Source organism: Anarrhichthys ocellatus, unplaced genomic scaffold (genome assembly GCF_004355925.1).
Source record: "Anarrhichthys ocellatus isolate YVR2014 unplaced genomic scaffold, GSC_Weel_1.0 scaffold42, whole genome shotgun sequence".
NCBI classification, from domain to species: domain Eukaryota; kingdom Metazoa; phylum Chordata; class Actinopteri; order Perciformes; family Anarhichadidae; genus Anarrhichthys; species Anarrhichthys ocellatus.
In genome coordinates, this window is record NW_022280072.1 from 1,151,333 (window position 1) to 1,165,981 (window position 14,649).

General features: G+C 42.0%; 2 protein-coding genes across 5 annotated transcripts in view; both read right to left on the reverse strand.

The window, feature by feature from the left end:
* Positions 1–423: 423 nt before the first annotated feature.
* Positions 424–11,898, reverse strand: il23r (interleukin 23 receptor). Of its 4 annotated transcripts, none has more exons than XM_031868326.1 (17): positions 11,025–11,898; positions 10,834–10,945; positions 10,486–10,615; positions 10,189–10,364; positions 8,735–8,858; positions 8,476–8,642; positions 7,958–8,094; positions 7,702–7,876; positions 7,503–7,585; positions 6,710–6,911; positions 6,402–6,605; positions 6,054–6,152; positions 5,763–5,918; positions 2,920–3,060; positions 2,650–2,737; positions 1,707–1,797; positions 424–1,383 (listed from the first exon to the last, which is right to left on the reverse strand). In XM_031868326.1, the coding sequence occupies exons 2-17, from the start codon at positions 10,892–10,894 to the stop codon at positions 736–738; spliced, it is 2,682 nt and encodes an 893-aa protein (XP_031724186.1). In that variant the 5' UTR covers positions 10,895–10,945; positions 11,025–11,898; the 3' UTR covers positions 424–735. The 4 variants fall into 4 exon arrangements, with proteins under 4 accessions (XP_031724186.1, XP_031724185.1, XP_031724183.1 ...); XM_031868325.1 differs by having other exon boundaries at positions 424–1,386; XM_031868323.1 differs by having other exon boundaries at positions 424–1,386; positions 10,496–11,142; positions 11,310–11,898.
* Positions 11,899–11,984: 86 nt separating this feature from the next.
* The window catches only part of LOC116394924 (cytochrome P450 2J6-like), a 6,473-nt gene continuing 3,808 nt past the window's right edge, over positions 11,985–14,649 (reverse strand). The window contains exons 7-9 of the mRNA XM_031868327.1: positions 14,312–14,499; positions 13,572–13,713; positions 11,985–12,825 (exon numbers count right to left, since the gene is read on the reverse strand). Of these exons, the coding sequence (XP_031724187.1) occupies positions 12,650–12,825; positions 13,572–13,713; positions 14,312–14,499 (506 nt within the window). The 3' untranslated portion in view covers positions 11,985–12,649. The remainder of the gene's footprint in view (positions 12,826–13,571; positions 13,714–14,311; positions 14,500–14,649) is intronic.

The following is a 14,649-nucleotide window of genomic DNA, read 5'->3' on the forward strand; positions in this document are numbered from 1 at the left end:
CTGCAGACTTGATTCTGCAGCTAAAGCTTAGCAACAACATAACACAGGCATGCTAACAGCTCTGTGTGGTTGTACTTATGCACAGCGGTGCTTTGAGCTAAATGCTAACATCAGCATGCTAACGTGCATGCCATGTTCACCACCTTTTTGCTAATTATCACCAAACACAAAGTTCAGCCGAGGCTGACGGGATCGTCGTTAGTTGTCCAGGTGTTTGGTTGTAATACGAAAGCGTTAGACAAATTAAAACCCTAACTTCATGACGGTGCTGTATTGTGTAGTTTTTTTGCATACTATCTTTGTCTTTTCAGCTCAACTGCTGTAACAGTGTAATACAGTCCATCTATCCATCCATCTATCTATAACTAACAATGGTGACTATTGCTAAACACTTATTAGAATGGCATTCAGTCAAACTCAAAATAAACATGACGTCATTTATTCAAGTTATGACAAGGAACTTTTCATTTTGTGTTGATTTAATGGCGGTCAGTGGACGAAAGTTGTCATGTAGAAAACCTTTCTTTTTATACAGCAGCAGGGTCTGACAGTCCGCCCCGCTCAGTCCTGGTTCTCCCGTGCCTCCCTTCCCTCCAGCGGGCCCAGCAGTACAGCCTGGGTTTCCAGCAGCGTGGTGTTATTCAAGCAAAGTGGCGCTTGAATATAATGCTTTCTTTGAAATCAGTTTAGTAGTGCAGATGGTCCTGTTTGTTTGTGTCCTTCTCATCGTCCCTGCTACCTCTGTGTGTCCCACAGTGTCGTGCTGCTCACAGCGGCTGCTTGGGGGAAATAACCACCAGTCAGTGTTGTCTCAACTGTATGCTGAGATAAACAAGTGTCCTCAGTGTCAGGAGTCATTATTTCACCCTGTTGTAAATCCAGAGAGGGCGAATCCGCTTCCACCTCGTTCTCAGTCCCCCTCCTCCCTAGTAGGAAGCCTCCATTCAAGAAACTTGTTGTTTCGGGACTTTTAGGCCACAGAAGACCACCGACAGAGCTGAGGGTCAGCCCCAGGGGTGGATCAGAGAAATCCACCTTGGCGCTGGACAGAAAGGCTCCCAGCAATCCTCCAAATACACATTTGTCTTCCTCCCCATTTGACGGTACGTCCCTCTGCTCGTCCTCTGTCTCCTTCCACTCCTCTCCTAATTGAGCTGATGTGGCAATCTGGGGTTTGTAGCTGACATGTTCCAGCAGGCTGTCAACAAGCATCGTCCCGGAGTCTGACGTTAGCAAAGGTGTCTCCGCCGTGGGTCCCGACCCGATGTGGGATATGTCGATGTGGACGGTGGGGTACACGTCGCCCCCCTGAGAGATGAAACTGATGGGCGACAGCGGAGGGTCGCTGTGTGTGGACGAGAAGGACGGTTCACTTCCGTACTGCTGCTGACCAAAAACAAAGAAAAGCACAGTTAGAAGTGATGAATATAATGCAAATATACAAACGTGTCTCTGGTGTTCACTTACAGCAGCTCATAAAGTTGTCATTGTGAAAGCAGAGAATAACATCACTTCCTGCTTTGGTTCAGATGAGTAAACATTTAGAAACTAGTGTTGTTGTTTTTAATCATGTTTCAAAACTGTTTTAAGTACTGTTGGTGTTGGTGCAGTTGCTAGCTGTTGCTATTTTGGTGACAGCAGTTCACACAAAAAAAGGAAAGCGTGAATGTCAACACATGTTGGCTTCATCGGCTTGCTGTTATTACCTCCAGAAGTCGGATGGCATTACTGTTTCCTAGTTTTGGTAAGTTTTCATGAAGCCAGGCAGGTCCCCACGACATACACTTCTGTTTGATCCTGAGATAGAAAGACAACAAGGTTTTTAAAGTCAGAGCAGTTTCCCCAGTATTGATAATGATAGTTTATTATCAGAGTAATGATGCAAAATGTGCAAAAGTAAAAAACTAAAACATTGTTATTCTGCTACTGTCAGTGTAGCAGTACGTAAGTAAAAGTAGCAACACAACAGTGTAAACAAGTAAACGTCATGTGTTCAAAATCTTACTTAAATAAAAGTACAAAAGTATTAAAAAAACCAAATACTCATGATGCTGAATGGTCCCATTTCAGAACAATGTCTATTGTACTATTGGTTTATAATTAGTGATGCATTAATGTGTTCATGACTGTTTTCCGCTGGTAAAGGTGGAGCTAACGTTCATTCTCTAAATCTGCTAAATAACTGAAGTTGTCACATAGATGGAATGAGGTAAAAAGCACAATATGATGTTGTAAGTATTAAGGGGCATTCAAATGGAAATATTTGAGTTAATATACTTCGTTATATTCCACCAATGGCTACTGTGTGTTACTAATGATGGAGATGACACATTTTGGAGCACACACTCAGTATCAGATCGGGGTGCTTTGACCACATATACAGAGTATGATGTTTTTTTCGACAGCTGGGGTTTTTTCTGTTCATGTTAGCTGTGTGGCTTCTTGTTCATGTGCTCGTGTTGTGGTGTGGCATTTCAAATCAGCCACAGTGGCATCCATCCCGGTTACTTGTAAAACAAAAGCTATGCACGTTCAAAATCCGTTGCAGGAGATTGAAGGACAAAAGTGATGTTCATCATCAGAACACTTTCGCTATTATAAGATGATGACTGTTGTTTTCCACAAAACAATGAGCATGAATAATAATACCTTTGCCTCACACAGCTCCAGCACATCAGGTTGGCTATGATCGCTATAAAGAGGGTGACGATGAAAACCGCCACAATCAGCAGGCCAACTACAGGAGACAAGAAGGGAACAGATAGAGTCAGAGAGTTATTAAAACTCTTTAATTGTCCAGACATTAAAATGGGAGGGGGTGGGTGTGTGTGGGGGGATTACAGTTATAGGCAACTGCTTCCACAGAACAGCCTTGATGTTGGTGTCAGTGTGGGCACGTGATGGCAGCAGGAGACTGACCTGCAGGGCTTTCAGGCTGAGAGCAGATCCGGTTCCCCCGCTGCCCTTCTCCTGCCGAGGTGGATGCAGTCAGCTGCAGAGCCAGAGCTCCTTCAGGACAGTCCAGCCACATCCGTCTGGGGCCGGAGCCGGGCACCGTCACTGGAGGAGAGCAAATGTCACAATTACTGTTGCTGTAGATATTTTATGTTTAAAAATATGCAGTTAGGCAAATTTAACTGCATTAATTCAATTGCTACAATCAGGCGGAAGTCAGTAATTGAAGGAACAGCTTTCGGGAGCAATGGGGTTAAGTGTCTTGCCCAAGGACACATCAACTGGATGAACCGGGGATCAAACCGCCGATCTTCATAGTGGGAGACGACCTGCTCTACCTCTGAAAGTCTCTAAATTGACTACTGCTGAACAATTAATTTTCAATCAAGAAAAACTCACTTCTTTCAGCGCTTGTTCGCAAATATTTTGGTATCTGGAGTTTCTACCAACCAGGCGGCAAACTCTGGTTCTGAAGAGGGAAGCCATTGTGTTAAACTTGCATTCTGTCTAATGGCCAGCAGGGGGCGACTCTTCTGGTTGCAAAAAGAAGTCATACTGCATTTAAGTCCATCAGAAAATGACTCTACTTCTCTCTTGATTTATTACCTCAGTAAACATTGTAAACATGAGTTTATGGTCTCAATCTCTAGTTTCAAGTCTTCTTCAATACAGCATGATGTTCATTTAGTAAATGATGCTCCATTTCGAGTCAAATAGACCATAAAGCAGGGGATGCTTTAGGGTGGGGGTCTGCTGTTTTAAAGCCTCGAGTTTGACATTCTGACTCTCGACCTGAGCTTAATTTTTCTGTTGCTAAAGTACATCATCATTTGCAGGAGCACCCAAGAGTATGCAGAATTATTTCCTGCAACTAAAGTGAAACTTTCGATAAAATTACTTATAGAAGTGATTGCATACAGACCACACACACAAAAGATGTCGCATAAGAAACAGGAAAAAGTAAGCTCTCAGGTATTTTCACACTGAAGCTCCAGAAATAGTGTGTGAAGCACGCTGGTTAGTAGCAACCATAACGGTTGCATGTGTGCAGGTAGCCACATAGCTTCCTGTTCGTGGTCAAACACAGTTCTAGAGAACTCTATGATTCACAGAAGTCTCTGTGAAAACGATGACAACCAGTGTTTGAAAGATCAATTTGCTCACTAGTGAACGTCTGCATTCCACAGTTGTACATCGAGAAATTGCCATCCAAGAGGTTTGTAGCATACAACTCCAAGTCAGGCCTTCTGAGACGATAAAACTAGCAAATGTCAAAGTATGAAGCATCTGTTGTGCTCCATCGGCTCTTATGTGGGTATTAGCTGTTTCAATAAATAACTAGAAGGGCCCTATCTCGCAACGTTAACAAAAGTGAACAATCATTTATTTATTTTCTTAAAACTTTATCTAACCAGGATAATCCGACTGAGATTATGAATCTCCTTTACAAGGGGGTCCTGGCCAAGATAGCGCCATAAAAGTTAACGGTAAAAAAGCTAAAAACAACATAAAAAACCTAAAAAAAAGTTAAATAAAAGAGAATTCAGTGCTGGGACAAATGATGCTTAATCCTGTTTTTAAAATCTTACATGCAAAATCCCCGCTTCACCAGAAACGGGGAAGGTTCTCGGGATGAGGTATCTCAGTTGTCTGCATGATTAGAGTTTGCAGCTGCTGATCGTTTTTGGTTTCAATAGAGAACATAGACAAGGAGGCAGTTTGTGTAATATGGCCTTATACAGAAAAATAAAATGGTGTTTTCTTCTGTGCTTGTATAAAGAAAACAAACCCCCTGTCTCATACAAACTGAAATGAGACAAATGGAAACGCAGCATGATTTACTGGATCTAACATTAATACATTTGCATGCATAAATGAAATACCACCATAATCCATTGCTGATGGAAGCGTCGCTTGAATTATTTTTTCCTTGCAGCAAAAGAAAAACACTATTTGTTTTTATGACAGTGACCTAATTTGAGCGTCAGTTTCTTTGTGAGACACTCGTTTTAAAAAAAGACAGATTAACTTTTAAAAGACAGATTGTCTTCTGGGAAATAACCCGGGTATTTATAATACGTGAATCCGCCCCGAAATTCGGATCCGCTCGGATATTTAATGTGTTCTTCATGCTACACTCTTCCACCAAGTTTCATGAAAATCCAACTGAACCAAAAAACGTGATCTCCTTGGTGGAGGTAATTAATCACAGAAGATTCAAAAAGAGCAACCATCAGTTTGCTGTCTGACTTTCACCACCTTACTGGAAGTGAAAGGTGAAATACCCTGCTGCTGACTTTGTGGGAGGGGAGTATCAATGCTGGCTGCACACTTTCCATTATGTAACACAATACATGCAGACTACTGCGGATTTAAATTTCCCACACATGTGCACACACAGGGGTGTGGTAGAAAGCCAAGGTAAAGTACACGCACATACAACATACGGTTAACCGAGCACCGTAAAAGAGAAGTCCTTTTTCTGTGCAAGAACAGGAAACGATTCACAGCAGAGTTGTGTTCCCTCCAAACCTTTAGATCAAACAACACGGCCCCGGTGGAATCCAGCCGAGCAAACAGTTTCGTCCTTTTTACAGGATAAGTCACGTTTTCAAATAGCTGGCACCACAATACAACGGAGGTTAATGGATTTTCGTTCTCGGTGCTCACAGCATTGGAAAAATTTGATTATAGAATTTAGAAAACACATTTTCCATGATGTGAATTTAGCCCATTCACATCACACCCACTTTGAATTTGCCCATGTTATGCCATGTTATGCCCATGTAATGCACTCAAAAGCTCACCGCTGAGTTCTGTGTTGCTGGAGTCCAGCGTCTGGAGATAGATGGTGTAGTTTGTGATGACGCCTTTCTGCTTGACTACAGGCAGCTCGTCCCACTGGATCAGGATCCGTCTGGAGTCATGGACCAGAACTGACATGCTGGGACCAGACGCTGGCTCTGAAACACGTACAATGAGACAGAGGCCGTATACCATGTGTTGTCTTCATCCCTCTTAAATGTTTAATAAACTCAGATGATATTTAAATTGTAAAATTGTAGTTTTGGGGACATTGTGTTGTCTAAGAATCTCACTCTGTTCTTTGGAGTAGACCAGACTGGATGATGGAGCACTGACGCCTCTGCTGGTCACAGCATACAGAGAGACATTGTACCTCACACCTGCACTCAGACCTGAAACAACACAGAGGGAAACTTTAACACTCTCACCACGAGCGCCACCATGTTTCACAAACACTCACCTTTGGTTGAGAGTTGAGAACAGATGTTCCAGAAACTAGAACTAGAAAAGCACAAACTGGTGTAATTCACCGACTGCCCACAAGAGGCCACTGCTTTATCTCTGAAGACATTTCTAAACTTTGTGTGCCATGTTATGTGATGCAATACCATTTTCTTTTGTGTGTGTGTGTGTGTGTGTACCTCTGATGAAAGTGCCGTTTTGATTTTTAGGCACTTTTTGCCACTGCAGCTCTGCCACAGGCACACTTGTCCACTCTAACACGTAGTGCAGTGGTTCCTCTCCAGATGTTGACGGGCGTCTGTTCCCCGGCCACGACCAGGAGACCAACACGGAGCTGCCATTAGCTGCAGGAGCCAACTCTCTCAAAATGGGTCCAAAAACACCTAAACAGTTAGACATCAAGACATGAGCACACTCTATCTTTCTCTTTCTCTTTGCAACTTAAACATGAAGGTTTTTATCTTCTGCGTATCTAATATGGGTTCACCTGAGCGTCCAAGTGGCACGTCAGCCGGTGGAGACGTCCCGTACGAGGTGACAGCACTGACGCTTAGTGCCCGGAGCTCTGCTGGTACCTGAAGTGAACACCGGCTCAAAGCAGCAGGACAGGTCACTTCCTGTTTCTGGTCATTACCCAGAAAGATCTCGTAGTTTTGCACCGCGCCGCTGTAATCGTCTGGAGATGGAGGCTGAGGAAGAAGTCCACCCATCACTTATCCATCCGTTATAAAGGACTATTACGACAGTTTGAGGAATATGGTTATTTATAAATTATATATTTATTTATTTTGGTTTCTTGTCAGTCGTTAGATGAGAAGATTGATACCATTGTTATTTCTGTAAATTAAATATGAACCCATAGCCACCAGATGGGTAGTTTAGCTCTGAATAAATACTGGAAACAGGGGAAAGGTACCTACTGGCACCTTTAATGCTCACTAATTAACACGTTATAACTCCTGTGTTTAATCTATACTAAAACCAAAGAGTAAAAACAACAAATTGTGGTTTCATGGGAGGCTGTGTGACTATTTCTTGGCTGGGTACAGTCTAGCAGGTCTTTGCCAAGAGAGTGTTACCAAAATAACTGTCTCTAATGTCTATAATGCATTAAAAACTTACCTATAATGCATTTTAATCTGCTTATTACACTGTATAATTAAAGTCATAAATATACATAAAGCTTAACACTTAACTATAATCAAAACACATTATTAAGCACTTTATAATGACTTCTACGGCCAAGTATCACAATACTTTGAACAGCTTTGACACATTACCTTCCACAAAACCGTCACCAACCGCAGCCCATCGGTCCCCAGGCCGCCTAGCATCCTCCACACGTGCATCTGCTGAGATGGACCTAAAGATAAAGTTGAGCCACAAGTTGTGGGTTTTGTTTCACTGACGACAAACTCTCACATCATCACGGGTATCAGATTGCCTCTGTTGCATGATAAGTAAGAATTGTGAGCTCGCCTTTTCCCGGACTTTTCCCCCCAACAGATGGGCTCCATTTGCTGCAGAACGACCTTTTGCTGGAGTTTGACCCGGGCGAGCTACATGTTCTCATCTTGAACTCATAATCAGTCAGAGGCCTCAGTCCATCCACTTGAATCAGACCCTCAGTGGGCTCTGTTCCCTCTCCCACTTCCTAGAAAACATCAAGGCAATAAGTCACACGGCCGCTGCAAATAACCACAAAGCCATCACGAGCGCCACGGCATCACTTTACCCAAGAGCCATTATCTATGCGGAGTCGGACATCGAATCTGAGACTCTCTGAGGATCCAGAAGTTTTCCACTGCAACAGGGCTGCTTTGGAGTTATGCCCAAACTCTATCTGCAGGATACGAGGGGTTTCTGGTATTACTGCAATACAAAAGAACACAGAAGAAGCATGCACACAAGTGGCAGCCATTATCCAGTGGGATTATGGCTGCCACTCCCAGCACGCACAAATAACTCCAAAACAAAACTATATAACAGTTCGGTAATGACTCAAAAAGTCAACGACTGAAACAGCAACAAGTTGTGGGCCGAGTCGGCGGGGCAATTGTTCCCCTTCAAAGAAATATTACAAAAACAGAGAAACGGTTTGCTGATAGCCAGGTTAAATCAGTCAAACTGTGACGACGGTAGAATAACACGACACTTAACAGGAATGAACAGGATGACTCATTTCTGTTGGAAATACTTCAGATAGAATAAATCTTAAAATAACACTCCTTAAAGAGAAAGTGTTGAGCTTACCTATATCCTTCACACAGAGGAAGAACGGATCAGATCGCGATGATCCAAAGTGGTTGTAAGCAGCGATATTCAACTGGTGTGTATTGTTTTCATCTAGCTTTGCTCGGGGTATGGTGATTTCTTCAGCATCCTGGATCTGATCCAACAGCATCTGGGTCCCATTTTCTCTGATAAACAAAATTAAAAGTACGGTTTGTTGTTGTCTTATGGGCAAGAAAACAAGGCAATAACTTCATTGGACCTATAATTAACACCATACCTGCTGAGTGAAATGTTGTAGGTAGTGAGGAGGTGCGTTTCCCGTCCTCTCTCCCATGAGCAGGTCATAAAATCAGAGCTCCTTGATATTTCACAGAGAACGTTTTTAGGTTTATCTGGAGGGACTTTAAGCACAGAGGATGAAAAACAGATTAGAAAAATAATGAAAGCACGCCACTGACATTTTGTATGCCTGTTAACGCAAAACAAATCTATTTCTACCAGAGTGCTCATTGACAAAAAGAATGACAGAATCACGGGAGAATTTTCTCCAGCTTCATTCAAACTTTAAATTTTTTGAAAATCAAGTTTTGCTTCTTCAAGCTTTTTAATACTTCATATTTTTGAACACGTTCGTTTACTTATTCTTCTATGAGAGCTGCCCATCCCAGTGTTAAAGGAGCAGTGTGTTGGGTTTAGTGGCATCTAGTGGCAAAGGTTGCAAATTGCAACCAACAGAACAACCAACAGAACAACCCCCTGCTCATTTCCAAGTGTGTCTGAGAGCTACAGCGGCCTTCAGGTTACGTAAACCTGTGGAAGGCTCTCTCTAGGGAGTGTTTGGTTTGTCCACTCTGGGCTACTGTAGAAACACGACTCCTTGAAGAGGACTTGCTCCCTGTGTAGATTTTTGAAGGGCTCATTCTAAGCTAACGAAAACACAAAGATTCTTAGTCTCAGGGGATTATACACTCATGAAACCATAGTGATGAATATGATATTGCATAATGTATTCTCCACATGTGACTCTGTAATTAGACCAGGGGTGCCAAAGGGACCAATCGGGCCTATTGGATGACTTTGCTAAGTGTGTAAATTCCAGAAATGTCACGTATTCCAATTTCTTTATTAAATGCACTGCTTCCTTCCTGTCCACTTGAGGTTGTGCCGTCCTGCTAAAAGTAACAAGAGGCAGGAATGAGTCCTCAAACCCGGTAAAATGAGTCAGCAGTTTTGCTCTTCACGTTCCCTCATTTTGAAGTCGATGTGTTCGTTAAACGGGTTCTTGGTTTGAAGTAGAGTCTTTTTCTCATAGACTTCTATACAATCCGACTTCTTTTTCCAACCGGAGGAGTCGCCCCCTAATGTCCCATTATACAGAATGCAGGTTTAAGGCACTTCTGCATTGGTTTCACTCTTCAGACTTTGCCGCCTGGTTGTATGTGGCCCATGAACTCAAGTGAGTTTTAAACCCCTGAATGAGACTCTCATACGCAGCTAAAGCCACAAAAACAGGCCCAGCTATCGGTTTCCCCCAGGGGTCGTCGGACTGATGATACTCCTCTTTGACGACATAAAACTACCAGAAATTAAGGAATGAATGCACCCAGGCCGGCCACCTTGCAGAATCACGATAGTAACCACCCAAAACACACATAAATACTCTCTAAAAATATTGCTTTTTCTTTCTAATTCCCACAATCCCAACCTCATATGATTGGTAAATGTACATACGCCCGCCGTGTAGGTCCAGTCCAGTGACAACCTTAGACAGTTGATCATTCTCCAGCTTGCAGCGCAATATGGAATTTGGTTTCTGCACATTGAACAGACTGAACATCATCGTGGTGCAGTTGACTTTCTTCTGAGAAGCCACAGTCTTACCATTCAGCTCTAGGGATATTGTGAAACTGGAAGACAAAAACACGACTGCATCTGAACATCTCTGAAAAGCCTTTTATACATAAAAAATGTAAATACAGATGACAATAATTCATATTGTATCGTATAATATTTGATCGTATTTTCTACCTCCGCTCACATGTCAGGATGCGGCAGTACACTGTGAGGTTCGAGCCGATGAGGAAGAGTGGAGCTGGTTTTACTGTCAGGTAGCCAGAGCCATTGAAGCGCTGGCAGCCAGCTGGGAGCAAAGGGCCACCTGTCCACAATAAAACACACCCAGAGGGTTTCACAGCAGTACAATCCAAAGCAATGGTGCATTTGAATGCCGGCCGTACAGTGAACAAGTTTCAATCCCAAGATGATTCCCTCTCTTCCCATTATATATGTGCATTGGCTTTGCTATGAAACATTTTCCTCACTGAATCAGAGCCAGAAACAGGCTGATAGTAGTGATGTGGATGGATGGATACTCACGCTTGATGGGAAAACTGAGAAGTATAATAATTAATCTCCACAAGGTTGAGGAGAGATTCATCTCAGCTCATCTTTCTTAACCTCTTAGAATCCACTCGGCTTAACTCGGCAGCTGAAAAACAAAAAGGTATTTCTTTCTAAAGAATCACTTCAACGGGAATTTCTTTCCGTATGTGATGTTCAAAACTTACCTCGGCCGTCAGTGTACACATTCCAGCTAAAATGAGGAAGACGCACTGTTTTGTTGAACTTTAGCTCTGTGACACGTGCACCACGGCAGTAAAGAGACATTTATGTCACTGTGTTATCCTGCAGAGAATCAACATGCACTGGGTCAAATCTCAACATTTCATTTCATGAAACATTGAAGTTGATAGAAATGTTGAATGCAGAAGTAATTTGGGTTTTCTGCATTTTCTTCTCTTGTCAAAGATACCATGAAGTAACATTAGCAGACGTGTTCAGATAAAGCTCACCAGAGTTTCACGAGATAAAATCCAACCGTTTTAAGCCATCGTTGCATCTTCCACAGTCGACTTGCTTTCAAAGCTTTGTGAGATGAATCGGACTGAAGTGATCTCTTTTTGCACGAATGAGACATCTTAAAAGAGGCCAGTGACCTAGTTTGGTGGTATTTTGGCAAACTGAGAAACTTTGAACGTTGTTGTCCCACTTCTCTGCCTGTTTTTCATCACCACAAAAGGCTGAGTTGACTTTGAATGTCAGCAATGCAGCAACGCTGCTCTCATTACACGCACTGCTGTTAGCAGATAATCAAGTGTACCATGTAACATGTCATTTTATACTTTGAAAAAGCTGCTGACAGTAGCTTCACAGCAACCTATTTCCATTAGTCCCGACACTTTTGAGGGGTTTTACAGTAAACCTTAAAACGTGCTGATGAACAGAAAGGTAAACACTGAAGTAAACATTAAAATATGATTTACTGACAATACATACACATGTATTGGTTTTCCTTTTAAGTAGCAAGGTTGGTAAAACAAACTTACACTTTTAGTCCTAAAGAGGTCACTTCACAATACAAAATAAATTATTAAACTCCCATATTTGTTCTCATTTAGCTGCTTGCGTATGTTCGTATTCCTTCAGAGTGTCGACTGTGTTTGAGAAAAAAGAAGCAGAGACAGACGTTCTCAAGCTCCTCGCTGTTTATTTTCCATTTCTGACTTCAAAAGCTTTACAGGGGAAACCCAGAAGTGAGACGAGGTGCATGTTCACATGAAAGGAGACCTCAAGCTTCAACTTTGATGTTTTTATATGTCAATTCAAAAAATTAAACAAAAGGTTAAATTTAAGAGAAACACCTCAAAGTGTTACTTTCTGTCACGTAAAGCGCTTTCTCATATTAATCGGAGGTAGATGAAACATTTTTTGTCACATAAATTTCATGACTGAAACATCCAGTTAACTGCAGATTAAACTCAGAATAACAGCAGGCATCATACAGGTTGATAAACACCACTGAGACTAATGTGGGATTCTCTAATGTGAGTGTTTTTCTCACCTGCAAAACCTCCGACTGAAACCAGTGTCAACATCGACTAACCCATTCAGTTACACAAATGTAAAGGTTTAGCAAATCTGACAAAAACAATGTGCTGTGGAAAGTATTTAAGAAATGAGTGAACTGTGATATGCTTTTGAAGACAGTAGGTCACATTTATAACATAAAATCTTATTAAAAAGCTTATCGAGATGAAAAAGAACGACGGGCACATTATGTTTTACTAGATGATAGTAAAGTTGATGTATTGCAAGATACGCGTAGAGTCACACATTGATTCATTGTGTTGGTCTATCGCGGTACGGCACAGAGGCGGTACGGTTTGGGACAGAGAGTGGCTCCTAACTTGAAGTCCAGACTGGGCTGCTCTCCAGCCGGCGGCGATAAAGAAAACCTCTGGAGGAGGGAGGTGAAGAAGAGGAATAACTCCATCCTGGCCAGCGGCTCCCCGAGACACACGCGCTTCCCTGAGAGGACAACAACACCACAACTTTTATTTACTTTGACCATATCATATTGCTGCAGCTCAGAGTCTGAAACAACCAAATAATAGACATGCAACCTGATACCCTCCCAACTATGATTAATGGTAGCAGGGCTGTTGTTTTTTTCTTTTTTTAAATCGAAGCTTCTATTGAGGTTTTCTAATAAATAATGTGATTCTTAAGATTTAATGAGTTAGTCTGTTTTTAATTAAGCATTTTTGTGATGATTTTTGGTGAGCTTCCAAAGGCGGCAATGAAGCCGGATGTTTCCGGAGTGAACCTGCATGATTTCATCTGACTTTGACCCGGTGGCACCATTTTACAGTCATTAAGAATAACTATATACAAAAGGTCCATCTTTACGCTGATGGTCTCGTTTACTTATGTACAGTAGGTCATAAAGTGGCATCGGTATTACATTGAGACTGTTTAATAATAAGTTTAAAGTTCCTCACAAAGATTTTGAATCTTTAATAAATAAAACTCGTCACTGTGTGCGGAAAGCCGTAGTGAAAATGTTGGTTTTTAAAGCTTATCTGCAACAAATATGGATACAAGCTGAATGTTTAGCTTCGAACTATTCGATGCAGGCCGAGTAAATGCTTAAACATGCAAATGATTGCTGGCAAGCAATAGTATCTATCTTTTTGTGTTGTTTTCATCTGTAAAGCCCTTAAGGTTGAAACAACGTATTACTGACTTCTACAGCGTTGTAACTACTGACTGACCTGCTGAAAAGGGAAGGAAGGCTTCTCTCTTCCTGAATTTGCCGTCCTGGTCCAGAAAGTGTTGAGGGTTGAAGGTGTGTGGAGTTTCCCACATGGACTCATCACGTAGAACCGAGGTCAGTGTCGGCATGATGATGGTGCCCTGAGGAAATGTCATCGATGAAAACGGGAAATCAAACAGAGACTCTACTTTTCAGGAATGTATCTTTAATCTCGACAAATAAGCAAACATGCACCAGAACTTCTGTGCTCCAAAGAAATTTGAACTGCATGACAACTGGGCTGATTATTATGCGATATGATCAAACGCTCCCAGAAGAGCTTCCAAATGGACACATGTAGTATTTTGTTGATTCATTTATTAACTGTAAAATGCCTGCTAATCTATAATTAGCACAACAAAAGTGCAACAGTGGTTTTGTACATTTTAGGCCCATTACTTATAACGGGTGATCATAACTCAATAAATGTATTTTCTACATTAATTATGATTATTTTAAACTAATTTCTTACCTTACAGGAAGTCATTATCGTCCTTGGTTGTTCAGTTCACTTCAATACATCATGGAAATCAACTTGCAGATTTGGTTCACTTATTCTCTGAAGTTAAGCTTCCTCTGTTTTTCAGTTGGTTGCCAAAAAGCACCATATTTGAAAGCTATGCTGTCAGAAAATCCAACTTAGAAAACAAAGTTAAATTCTCAGATAATGCAATACTTTCTCATATGAGCATGGTGTACCTTTGGGATTGTGTACTTGTCCAGCGTGGTTTCCTTGACCGTCATGCGGACCAAATTGAGGGGAAGGATGTTGGCCATTCTCTGGATTTCGTGGATGACTGCATTGGTGTAAGGCATCGTTTCTTTGTCAGTCACAGAAGGCTTCTTGGATGAACCGACCACAGCATCTATCTCGGCCTGGACTCTCTCTGCACACAGTGAAAACAGGAAACAATGAGGGTCTGTGTACTGCTTAGATGACTGAGGGGGAAACACCACTTACTCTAATAGCACAGGCCTGACCTGTGGGTGACACACACACACACACACACACACACACACACACACACACACACACA

Excerpts from the sequence above, each read along its gene's own strand:
- il23r (XM_031868323.1), bottom strand. The coding sequence starts at position 10,737 with ATGGGAAGAGAGGGAATCATCTTGGGATTGAAACTTGTTCACTGTACG. Across the intron at positions 6,912-7,502 it reads TGGTGACGGTTTTGTGGAAG|CCTCCATCTCCAGACGATTA; the intron begins GTAATGTGTCAA and ends CTTCTTCCTCAG. Across the intron at positions 2,738-2,919 it reads TCAGCCTGAAAGCCCTGCAG|TTGGCCTGCTGATTGTGGCG; the intron begins GTCAGTCTCCTG and ends TGTCTCCTGTAG.